Source organism: Lacerta agilis, chromosome 4 (assembly GCF_009819535.1).
Source record: "Lacerta agilis isolate rLacAgi1 chromosome 4, rLacAgi1.pri, whole genome shotgun sequence".
NCBI classification, from domain to species: Eukaryota; Metazoa; Chordata; class Lepidosauria; order Squamata; family Lacertidae; genus Lacerta; species Lacerta agilis.
Window position 1 is genome coordinate 20,205,950 of NC_046315.1, and position 13,440 is coordinate 20,219,389.

At 40.0% G+C, this 13,440-nt stretch overlaps 1 protein-coding gene across 1 annotated transcript in view; it reads right to left on the reverse strand.

Moving 5' to 3' along the window:
- The window catches only part of CWF19L2 (CWF19 like cell cycle control factor 2), a 71,744-nt gene that overhangs the window by 19,070 nt on the left and 39,234 nt on the right, over nucleotides 1-13,440 (reverse strand). The window contains exons 11-12 of the mRNA XM_033146222.1: nucleotides 1,395-1,517; nucleotides 491-628 (exon numbers count right to left, since the gene is read on the reverse strand). Coding sequence (XP_033002113.1) covers nucleotides 491-628; nucleotides 1,395-1,517 — 261 coding nt within the window. The remainder of the gene's footprint in view (nucleotides 1-490; nucleotides 629-1,394; nucleotides 1,518-13,440) is intronic.

Sequence of the window (13,440 nt, forward strand, 5' to 3'; positions counted from 1 at the left end):
ACCAACATTAAGAAAATGATACCATTGTGTATTCATAACACAAATATAAAGCACTGGAACAAATCACATTGTTTCCTCAAACTTGAAACACTCACATGAAGATCTTGATACATCTTAGAGCAGGGGTAGGCAACCTAAGGCCCGGGGGCTGGATGCGGCCCAATTCCCTTCTCAATCCAGCCCACAGATGGTCCAGGAATAAGTGTGTTTTTACATGAGTAGAATGTGTGCTTTTATTTAAAATGCATCTCTGGGTTATTTGTGGGGCATAGGAATTCGTTCATTATTATTTTTTTCAAAATATAGTCTGCCCCCCCCCCCACATGGTCTGAGGGAGGACCAGACCATAGCTGAAAAAGGTTGCTGACCCCTGTCTTAGAGTATGTTATTCCAAACAATTTTTTTTAAAAAAAGGTTGAAAGTAAGGGTTTTTAATATATTGGAAGTGCTCATTAGGTTTCAATATAAATTCAGACACATTGGGCCTTACCTTTGATGCCATTCTCATGAAAAGCTTATTTTGATCCTCTGCTGTCCTCATCTTTTCATTTCTTACCAAATCCTTCAGGCTCAGATTATCATCATCCTGAAAATAGCGGACCCTTTCCTTCTCCACGTGAGTAGTGACCTGAAAACGAATAACAAGTACACAGATATTCATTTGGTGCCACTGTCTGGTTATGCTAAAATGAATCCAATCTAAAAACAACTTTATAAAAGTAAGCTAACCCAATTCAGCACTTGAATTTTACAAAGCATGCCTAATTTCAGCAAAGTAGCACCAAACTGATACACCGAGGAATTTGTGGAATTTCTCATTAGACACTGTCAACACAACAGTCTTCAAATTATTGGAAGATGTACATCAAAGGCAGGTGCTCTTACGCTTGTGGGGAAAGCACTGATAAGCATTTATTACAAATGGGACTACATAAGATTTATTATTGCCACTCCAGTTGGGAGAAAAACAGATACCAACTTCATGTCTGTGGCTTCATGTCTTTCACAGTGACATGAGAGAAGGATGCGGGGATGGGGGAGTTATTGACTTTTGACTATTTCATGGCAACATCGTCATGGTTTTATGCTGGTTTTCTGTGTTGATCTGCATTTGCACTGACGTTCTAGTCTTGGACTGTACTTGTATTTTATTGTTGTGAACAGCCCAGAGGGCATTGTTGACTGGGCAAGATACAAATGCCCCAAATTTATACAAGTAAATTCTGTAAAATAGTCTGGTAGCTTTCTTATATGGTATTTGGAGTTTCCTCACAATCCACCTGCCCGAACCCTTGTCCTATACTCTACATTTAAGAAAATAATAATAATAACAATAATAATAATAATATTTATTATAACAAAAGATGTGAAATAAGCATCTTTATTACACATACCTTCTGCTTCTTTTTTCTGCCACTTGGTTCCAACAGTTCTCCTGGAATGTTAACAGGCCATGCTCTACCAGACTGATCTGTTCTGATAAGGACCACTTCATTATCTTCTTTGAAGCCTGCTGTCTGTACGAAGGTGCAAAAATAGAGGACATAAATTGAAATGGGGGTCATTTAAAACCGTTGTCATATCATATGTCTAAAAATGGCACTTATAATAAAACCAAAGAAAACAAGCTATCCGAACTGCAATTTTTCAATGTAAGAATTACAACTGAGAGTGTTTCATTAAACATGGTTTATCCACTATCAGATGTATATAGATAGTTTGCCTGGAATTATCCACTTCAGAACAACCTGAGCTGTAAACTGCCCTGAAAAAACTTTCAGTTGGAGGTATGAAATATTTCAAATAATTACATGCATAATTACACAGCTATCCTATACATAAAGCATCCTTTAGGATGCCTGCTTTGGTCTTTCATGAAAGCAACGAAGGAAGCAAAGTGGTACTGTGACCTCCACTTACACGAGAACTTGTAATCCTGGTTTCAAGTGGTTGGCAAACACTGATAAAAGGAACCTCGAGGAGCACACTATACTCTAAACCAGAGTTTCCCAAACTTGGGTCTCCAGCTGTTCTTGGACTACAACTCCCTACCTAGCAGGACCAATGGTCAGAGATGGTGGGAATTGTAGTCTAAAAACAGCTGGAGGCCCAATGGGAAACCCTGCTCTAAACCATCATTAATACCAACAAGAGAAGGCAAGAACAAATTTGATCTAGAGAAGGTAAGAGGCATAGTTCTCGAGACTGGATTCGTAAACCATGATTTGCAAGTAACTAGCATTATATCTGTATCAGATCTTAGTCTGGTGTCTTTAAATTTAAAGAGGGAAAAATTAGAGGACAGAATATAAGCTTCTCACTCAGTAATTAGAAAGCAGCAGCTCATTGTATGTTAATTGATTAAATTAGCTCTAATAAGGGGAATGTCATCAAAATTGGGCTCATTAAAATCCAGCTTTGTCAAGTTCAATAAATGCCTATATAAATCTCTATCCAAGTCATTTTCAGACAAATCAACTATGTGTCTACCTCACATCTGTTCTCCTTACCAATAATGACAGCTTATCCCTGACAGCTCTGTGAGAGTAAGAAGGTTCTGTGGTTATGAAAGCACCAGGGCTCTAAGGGCTTAATTATAGACTTCAGGTGAACCTACACAGAAATATTGGATAAAGGCTCCAAAACAGAAAAAAGGGAAGCACAACTACCCTTTACTACATTTGCATCAGCAAATGGTCTTACTCCTTCTTTATTCAGAAGAATAAGCATAGATTTTACCTTAATAAGATTTATTTATACATTAAATCTCTGCTCACAAGGGTCCAAAGCAATACTCTGGGCTATTCCCAGCTACTGGGCAACCTCCAGTTACTAAACAATCTCAAATAAAAATTCTGCAAATTGTTGAACACAGAAGAAGAAATAATAAGTCATGTCAAGACCGTGCATGTATCTGTCTGGGGAAAGGTCAGTGTTTTTCATCAGTCAAGCATTGGCATGTAACAGAATTCACTGGAACATTTGAGGAGTGCAATGCAACAGGCCTCTCATGCTCACCAGATGTTTTATATGTCATATACTGTAGTAGTTTGATTTATTTCCCAGGGTTTAAAAAAAATTCAGATCCAAACCCCTATGCATACAGGTTCTGAAGACATGCTTCTTATAGCCCTATTAAACTTTTTCTCCAAAAAGACCAACTGGAAGTCACCTATACCTTATTCAGCTTGATACGTATCCTGAAATTCTACAAAATATCCTAGGGTGGCTTACAATTAGGGTACAAATACATGAAGTATAATCAAAACTATAAAATTAAAAAGCAGTATCGATACCAAGAGAGTCAAGGGTATAGAAACAATTTTAAGAATGGAATTCCATAAAAAGCTCTCCAAAATTGTCTTACACTTATCAAGACTGCACTACCATAGCTAGTGAAGAGCAGTGAAATCCTATGCAAGCTTACTCAGGAAGTAAGTCACATTGTGTTCTAAGGGGCTCCTCCCAGATAAGTGTGCATAGGATTGCAGCTTAGTTTTACAGTGAATGCCACACAAGCCTTTCCAGAAGTACTATTTGTTTGGATGGGGGCTTACTCCCAGGAAAGTGTGCACAGGATTTCAGCCTTAATAATGAGTTGACTTCTTTTGAAGTCAACACCCGCCTTCCGCAACCACACTCAGACTTTTCTCTGAAATGCAGGAGTGATAATGACCTGCCTACTGTACAACGATTGAATAATGTATGCCAAGTGAACTGGTTTTAAATCAAAACTATTTAGACCAGGGGTAGCTAACCAAGTGGCTGCCAGATGTTGTTGGGCTACAACCACTAGTCATAGAGGCAGTTGGAGTTCAACAACATTTGGAAAACACTACCATCAGGCTACCCCTGATTCAGACCAGGAAGAAAGCTATTGAAAAGGAAGTTTTACTGAACAAGAATTCATACTAAATGGTTAAAATAGCCATGAAAACATTTGATTTTCAATGAGATAGAGCCGTTAGAAAACCCAGAAACATAATTTACCTGCCATGCTACCCACACCACCTACAGAATTATAGTTGAGGTATAATTCTAATTAGCTGGCCTGGGGGCTGCAGAATTAAGGAGAACAACACCCTGGCCTCTGCCTTTGCCAACCTTTGCTCCCCATTATCCATAGCCAGCAGGAGCAGCAGTCAGGAATGATGGGGGTGGTAGTTCAACAACCTCTGGGAATCCAAGGTTAGGAAAGGCTGAGCTAGAGGAACAAAGACCACTAGGAGGATGTACTTCTCTCTCTCCATGGAAGTATCCAGTGGCAAGGAGAAGCATATTCTGGTCCTAGTCAATGGCCAGAAAACTGACAGACACAGGGAGACTGCTTCCAGTCTCCATACCAGAAAGAACACCCAAGACCTGAACACAATGAAGATCTCAGGAAACAGGAGGGACTAAAAGAGGAATGACCCATATGGCCATAAGCGATCTCAAGATTTGGCCTGAAACAGAAATGAACAGGTATGAGGGAGAATGAAAAAATGCCACAAAACCTTTCTACACTAATGATTGATTGTTAAGAGCTATTCTTAAAGCAATTATAAGGAAAGTAATCATGAAGCATATTATTGTTGTTGTTATTATTATTATTATTATTATTATTTCTACCCCGCCCATCTGGCTGGGTTTCCCCAGCCACTCTGGGCAGCTTTCAACAGAACATTAAAAACAGAATAAAACTTCAAGCATTGAAAACTTCCCAAAACCATGGTTTGTAAATTGTAAATTAGAAGCTAGCAATCTTCCTGCTTTCCTAGTGTTAACCGGGGTTTCATGTCACATGTGCACCAATGCAAATAAGTTTCCATCATAAAATGGGGACAGTATGTATCTTGGTTTGGATTGCACTGTGGTTTGCAATGTTATACAGTGGTACCTCTGGTTAAGAACTTAATTCGTTCTGGAGGTCTGTTCTTAACCTGAGGTACCACTTTAGCTAATGGGGCCTCCAGCTGCCGCTGTGCCGCCACCACACGATTTCTGTTCTCATCCTGAGGTAAAATTCTTAATCCGAGGTACTACTTCCGGGTTAGCGGAGTCTGTAACCTGAAGCATTTGTAACCCGAAGCATTTGTACACTGAATATGAAACTATAATTAGCACCAGGAATGGAAGCTAGCAAGGCAAGAATTGTATGGAAGAACAGAACTCATTGACTATGGTGCTGGAGGAGACTCTTGAGAGTCCCATGGACTGCAAGAAGATCAAACCTATCCATTCTCAAAGATATCAGCCCTGAGTGCTCACTAGAAGGACAGATCCTGAAGTTGAGGCTCCAGTACTTTGGCCACCTCATGAGAAGAGAAGACTCCCTAGAAAAGACCCTGATGTTGGGAAAGATGGAGGGCACAAGGAGAAGGGGACGACAGAGGAGGAGATGGTTGGACAGTGTTCTCGAAGCTACTAACATGAGTTTGGCCAAACTGCGGGAGGCAGTGAAGGATAGGCGTGCCTGGCGTGCTCTGGTCCATGGGGTCACGAAGGGTCGGACACGACTGAACGACAACAACAACAACACAGAACTCATCCCCTAAGGACAGCTTCTGATTTGTAAATCATGATCTACAGAGTGTTGGCATATTGAGCTGAGCAACTGCACAACAAGAAGGTTGAGGAGACTGTAGAGCAAAACTAGGAGTGGTTTAATGAAAAGCAAAAATAACAGAAATTACATCAGCTAACATTACATTACATTACAGAAACATGACCCATACGGTGACCCACCACCCAGGGCAACTGAGGAAGGTACACAGACCTCCTTATATACCGTACCCGATTACTGTCACGCCCAAATCAAGACAAACTCAGCATCACCTGCTGCACTGTCCCACAGCTGGAAAACTAGGTCAATTTACTTCTTTCATTCTCTTAAAGAGATATCCCTGTGGAACAATAATGAACCTTGAATTAACATCCAACATATCCCCTGCGGTTCATTAGTGTGAAACACAAACATTCAATATATTTCGTACATGTCTTTCATGCGTGACCTTCGGGAGTGCCTTAGTAAAAATGTCCGCAATTTGATGGTCACCTGAAACTCAATTATCTTATCAGCAATCAAATCTTTTACAAACTGTAAACGTAATCTTAAGACTCTAGTACGTTGTGTATTAGTCTCTGAACACAGAATAGCAAGTCCACTCTGGGAATCAAGGAAAACTTTTACTGGGAGTGTGGCTTGCATACTAATCCTTCAGTGGCCAGTACACCATCAGGAACACGCATAAAAATCTGTTCCTTTAAATCTGCAAACAAATAGGCAGTTTTTATATCTAGATGATAAACAGAATGTCCACGTTGGGATGCATCTTTCAACAAAAGCTTAACAGTTTCATACTTTACACTTGGTGAATAACACAAATCATAATCTTCACCTGGAACTTGCTGAAAACCTCTGGCTACTAATCTAGCCTTGTATCTTACAACTTCATTCTTGTCATTCATTTTCACTTTATAAACCCATTTAGAATCAATGACTCTCATCTCTGGGGTTTGTGGTACAAGAGACCAAGTGTTATGCTCTTTTAAAGAAGCTATCTCAGAATCCATAGCTTTGTACCAATTTACAGCTTCATGCTTAGGTAACTTCTGAACATCATTGTAGCTTTTAGGCTCAAAGGTTGCCTTATTGGCATACACAGTGTTAAACTGTTCTTTTGAAAATCGTTTTGGCTCCTGTCTCTTTCTATGGGAACGTCTCAGTCCTGAAGAAGAGCTAGACCCTTCAGAATCAGTGGAACTAATTGGGCTTCTAGCTTCTGACTTTAAATTATTATCGTCAGACTGAGAAAGCTCCTGTGGACTTTGCTTACTATCAGGAAATTCAAAAGAGCTTAATCTTTCCTCAGGTGTCTGTGACTTTAAATTTTCAAATAAATCACTAGACCCAGTAGGCTTTACATCTTCAGGTTCACCACTATCCCCTGCTGCAGGTTCTATTTCTTCATCTGCTTCTTCCACCTCAGTATCATCTCTACCATCATTATCTTGAAAAACAGCAACTCTATTCCATTTTACAGTTTGTATCATGCTTCTGGTTATATGAAACTTGCCAGTTGCTGGGATATAAACTCTGTACGCCCCCTGCTGGTAGCCCATTAATTTTCCTTGAACACTTCGCTCATCAAATTTGTGCTTAGCAGGATAGTGCATAATCACATCTGAACCCCAAATTCGCAGATATTTTAGATTAGGGCGCTTTTTAAACAACATTTCATAGGGAGTGACATTTAAACCAGAATGATAAGAGCGATTTCTCACATAACAATATGCATGGAGTGCTTCAGCCCAAAATTCTTTAGGCAAATTAGCATCATGCAGGTAAGTTTTAACACCTGCCTGCAAATCACGCTGTGCTACTTCAACAAGCCCATTTTGCCAGGGACTTCGGGGACAGGATAACTCATGAGTAGTCCCCTGCGCTTCCAGGAAATTCTCAAAATCCTCAGAAATAAATTCCCCTCCTCGGTCAGAAAATAGGTTTTTTATAGGTTTGTTAAAGTGGGTTTTTACCCAGTTGCAAAAAACTTTGTACTTCTCAAATGCTTGGGATTTATCAGCAATTGTAAAAATCCAAACATATTTACTAAATTGGTCAATCAAAGTGAGCCAGTATCGTGAAAATCCCAATGATTTAGGGAGTGGCCCGACCAAATCAGCATGCAAACGCTCAAAAACGTCCGTTACTTTTCTGTCTGAGTATTTACCCTTGCGTGCAACTTTTATCTTGTTCTTACAGCAGGATATACATTGCATATAGTATTTACATGGCTTCAAATTTAGTCCATCAACAATCTCTTTCGTCTTAAGCACATCAGTAAAGTTCAAATGTCCTAGAAGTCTGTGCGCTTCATGAATACATCCAGAATGTGGTTTTACATTTTTCAACCCCTGTTTTGGCTGTATTACCTTGCAATCTACAGGTGGTTGTGAATACTTTTGGAAATACAGTCTATATAAACCTCCAGACTCCCGGGCATATAATACACGTTCATTTCCTTTGAAAAACTCACATATTTTCTTAGTGAAACGCACAGTTATGCCTTGTCGAGCAAAGCAACTTACTGATAATAAATTGTCCACTGAAGGGCAGTAAGTGCAATTTGCTATGGTAATGTTTAGAGAGTCAAGTTTCACAGTACCTCTGCCAAACGACTGCATAACGTCAGAGTTAGCTAAATGTATCTTGCCAATCTCCTCTTCGAAAGACATAAACAGGCTCCGGTCATTACAGAGATGGGTCGTCGCTCCAGAGTCGACCACAAAAGAATTCCACGTGGCCCCTTTAACTCTTATGACCAGTAGTCCGAGCATGAAAGGCTTGGGGCTCATGTCCATCTTTACGATACGCTGCTGACTGCTGGGGCGTTGCCTGCGAATTACGACCTGAAACAGTCCTGGGAGCATTTTGCTTCCTTTTAGATCTGCAGTCCTTGGCAACATGGCCACGCTTATTGCAGACCCAGCAACGCTTGCCAGCTTTAAACGCAGCTGAATCTACACAAACTTGCTTACGGCGTTCCTCATTATCTCCAGAAATAGGAGTGCTTATCTCACAAGCCTCCCTTCTGTCCAGCTCGCCCATTAATCTTGCCGTCACCCCTTCCACAGTTTGTTGTGCTGGTGGAACGGCAGATATCTGGCTAGCTATAGCACCAAAGTCTTTGTTAAGCGAACAGAGAATAATAAACACATATTGAATGTCAGGTATTACCATGTCTCTTTGAATTAATTCGCCACGTATCGCCTCCAGACGCCTCAAGTGTGCTGCCAAATCACCACCAGGCTGCAACTTTGTCTGGTACAGCTGCTTAAAGAATGTTAAGGCAGACGCTGACTCCTTTCTGACATGAACTGCTGCAAGGCTGTTCCACATCTCCTTAGCAGTTTTCTTGTTTCTTATATAGACTACCTGCTGGTCACTCACAGCCAAGTTAATTAATGCTCTGGCTTTTGCATCTCCTTTCGACCAGGCATCAGTCATAGGGTCAGGAGGGCTTTCAGTTACATACTTCCAAACATCTCGTGAAGTCAGGAGCGCCTCCACCCGAAATGACCACAAACTGTAATTTTCATCAGTAAGTTGTGGAAACGTCAAAGCCTTTTCAACTTCAGAAACCCGGTCCACCATTCTTCTCAAACGCACAGGACCGCAACAGCAGCAGCAAAAAGAAAAAACCTTTCTTAAGCTATTCTCCAACTCCAAAACTATACAGTCATCAACTCAATGGCTGGGCCCATAACCAGATGTTGGCATATTGAGCTGAGCAACTGCACAACAAGAAGGTTGAGGAGACTGTAGAGCAAAACTAGGAGTGGTTTAATGAAAAGCAAAAATAACAGAAATTACATCAGCTAACATAGCTAACATTACATTACAGAAACATGACCCATACGGTGACCCACCACCCAGGGCAACTGAGGAAGGTACACAGACCTCCTTATATACCGTACCCGATTACTGTCACGCCCAAATCAAGACAAACTCAGCATCACCTGCTGCACTGTCCCACAGCTGGAAAACTAGGTCAATTTACTTCTTTCATTCTCTTAAAGAGATATCCCTGTGGAACAATAATGAACCTTGAATTAACATCCAACACAGAGATCTAGCATTCATTGTCCAAAGTAAATGATCCATAACAGTGGACAGTTTTAAATATATTTACATTTTTTAATAAGAATTGCAAGGATTCAAAACTAATTTCTGATCTAGACCTGCTTTCTGGGGCACTAGAATAGATTATTCAAGTTTAGGTTATCTACATTCAAGTTTAGGTTATCTACATTCATTAAGCGTTGCCCACATCAATGTAAACTTATGTAAATAGAGTATCTGATTACTCAGATAGCTGATTATTCAAGTGTTGTGCATATTCCCCCCAGATCAGCTGAATTATTGAGACTGTGTGCAAGAGACTCTCACCAATTAATGCATTACAATCTAGGAAGGCCAAAACAAAAATCTCAAAGGATAGCGTCTTAAGTGAAATACAATCTTAGGGACTTATTTGTGTAGCCTCTTGAGAGGGAGACTGTTCCATAATTTAACAGCAGAAAATGAAAAAGGCTCACAATGCACACAGTTTAATTTGCAGAACAGCCAGTTGACTCTGAGCAGCCAAGCAAAGGAAGTTGACAGAGGACTGATAACTTGGAAGTCACCAACTGGAACTGCTTCTCAGTGTTTAGCAGCTAAAGAAAATGATAAAAATTTCAAGAGTCCCTATATCACAGGGACATGAAGGAAAAGAAAGGAGTGTGTGTGTGTTAATGAGCAGATGCATATTGCATGATCTCAAGATGATGCAAGGATAATTGCAGTTCTACACCAAGTGTTAAACAAAATTAATCCAGGCATGATATCACAAAGGCATTAAAGATGATATATAATGTTTAGATAGAGACTAAATCTTAAAACAAAACACACATCTTCTGTTTGAAGATTTAGCTATGTCACTCCCCTTACTATCAAACTTGAGTGATCCCCTGCCTAACTTGAATGATTTGTAGGCAAAACAGGGACACCCAAACACAGGGTACCAGGAAGCTCTATGGTCACTTACTTCCAGAAAATATGAATGCCATCTGTTAGCTGGAAAAAGAGAGGGCCTGCTCTGAGCCCCCTGCAACATACTGTGTCCTGGAGACAGGGATGAGATTCACAGAGGAGTGAGAGGAATATGTGCCATTGAGGGATATTTTTTTTGTTTGTTTTTTTGTTTTTAAAGGCTTCCCCTACCTGTACTATAAGTGGAAGATACATAATGGAGGAGATAGGAAAGGGGTACCTTTTCCTTTCCCCACTCTCCAGAATACTCCCTTCCAACCTATACAGCAATAAAACATTTCAGAGAGGAGCAAAATATAAACACGTTCACTTTTGCACTACGTGGAATACTTGTGGAATATTGCAGGGAGGTGGAAAGGGGGTTTCTTTTCTCTTCCCTCCCATCTACAATCCCTACAAAGAGCCTGATTCTGACTAGCTGGACCATTCCTGCTATGGGCTGCATCTACAGGGCAACTTTTGTTGATCAGCAGGCACCTTCTGTGCCAACATCTAAATGCTTATTCAAAATCTTTTTTATTCTGCCAGGCCTCTGCAGGCCTATGGCTATCATTTTAGTGTTGTGAGCCACTTCGATATGTTTTGTGAGTTAGCATATATAAATAATTTTATTATTATATACTTATTTATTATACCCCACCTTTTTAACCAGACAGGGAATCATGGCAGCTTACAGATAAAATTCATAAATAAATAAATTAGACAGTTTCATGCCTACAAATGGGTTACAACAGGTCTTTATCAATGATATCTGCAGTCAGGTTGTGGCAAAAATAGTCTAGAATCTCAGTACTAGCATTGCAGCTACAGCAATTCCACTAACTTAAGCTGCTTTTCACTTTTGTTGGTTTAGTTTAAGCCCTTCTCTCGTTTTCTCAAGCAAATCTATGGTGTCTGAACCACTTGACCAAAACTCTGCATTCGGGGACACCATTCTACTTCAAAAGCAGCCTTAGAAATAGCTGCTGGTCTGGGTTCATTTGGTGAGTAGGAATTACCACTAGGCACTGAAGACTTTCATTAGGCCGGACATTTTGTAGAAAAGATTTCTACAGCCTTCAAGAAACTTACAAAATCTGAAATAGCACAATTAACAATCTAGCCATCAGTTAAAGAAGTAGAGGGAAAGTCAATAGTAATCACCATATGAAAGAACATAAAACATTTATGGCCAAAGATGTAAACACATCAGTTCAGTAATAGTTGTAATATCAACAGCATCAAGACCAAATGTCTGAATGATGAAAGAGAAAAGGAGTAGTTGCTACCCAGACAGGCAACCTCAGCTGCCAGGCTCCCACCAGCTAAATGTACTTAAATATGCACATATTACAAACTGTGCAGTTAATTGAAAGAACTTCCACACACCCCAGATGCATTGGCTAAAAGCCAAACATCTTCATCTAAGGAATATAGCTTAATTACTCATCTTAAACTGTGTAATTAGTTTCATGAAAGTGTTTTCCTTACGTTTTGGAGACTATTGACTAATGAACCTTAGAACGCCAATTACACATACTGTTATACTGATGAGCTTCCTTCTTAATGGATTTTCAAAACTCAAGCATCTCTAATTTTATCAACACAGAAACAGGGATGTACCAAATTAATGTTTAGTTAACATATAGTTTAGATTTTGAAAATGGGCCACACATGGTTTTGTAGCCCTCAAATATTTGCGCTCTCTGAAATGAGGGAAACAAGCAGTGAAAAACTGATGCCTTTTATGAAATAATCTAATTTTGGATTATGAGTGTTCAACCTGCCAAATTTAACGGTGCTCATTTAGACAGGATGAAAACACTAAATTTTTGCTCATAGCTTCTGTACAAAACCAAAAAGTACTAGTGTGGAAATCATCTACATTAATAACTTTTTAATATTTTACAATGATTTTCAAGAGTAGTATGATATTATTGTCTAGGAACCACACTCTCGAACTTTCCTGTAGTTCATAAGATGTAGTGTTCTACGACATTTTGCTTTTGTTCACTGCAACACAGCCAACCTGTCATATGGTTAAATAAGGCTGTAAGCCTGTAAAACTGAAGACCACACACCAAGAGAAGATTGCCTGCTACATCCCTGCATGACTCACTGCCCTGGCCTTGCCCCCTTTCCAATCAACCTCCACTGGGATCAGGTAATTCAGCAGTCTCTGAGCATCAAGTAAGATTTAAATGGCAGAATCATTCCCAATACAGGTTTGCAGGACACAAGGGCAGATGCTGCTCTTTGCTTTTCTACATGAACTCTGAACTTAACACCTTCCAGTTAGGAAGCATGCTCAGAACAGTGACTCATGCAGTAACTGTGAAATATATATTATCTGAAGGTAGGCAGTTCTTACGTCTAAAGCTGGCGTGATATGTAATGTGATTTAATTTAATGTGTCTAGTTTTGTCCTAAGTAACAGCCAAGAGGTAGTGAGGACTGTGACAAACGGGAGTATTAAGCCTTCCATTGCATTTAATATAATGTCTAGGGCAGCCCTTAATCTTTTTAGGAGCCCCAGAAAGGAAAGGTAGAGTGGGTTGGAGCCCTCCAATGTTGGCTGTGAGCAACTCAGGCTCCTTGGAAATGATCAGCCCCCCCCCCAAAAAAAACCAAACTTACTGTTGTAGTCAAGATCAGTTTTGAGAATGATTAGTGAAGCAACCCATTTCTAGATGCCAGCAGCTGATTGATTCCATAGCTTAACTTGCAACTCCGTGGAGGAAACTGCTGAGCTACAGAAAACTAAAACCTTAAAGGGCACGGAACAGTGAGTTTCTAGTTCTACCACTCTATAATATTTATGAACTGTGTAAAGGTAAAGGGACCCCTGACCATTAGGTCTAGTCATGGACGACTCTGGGGTTGCT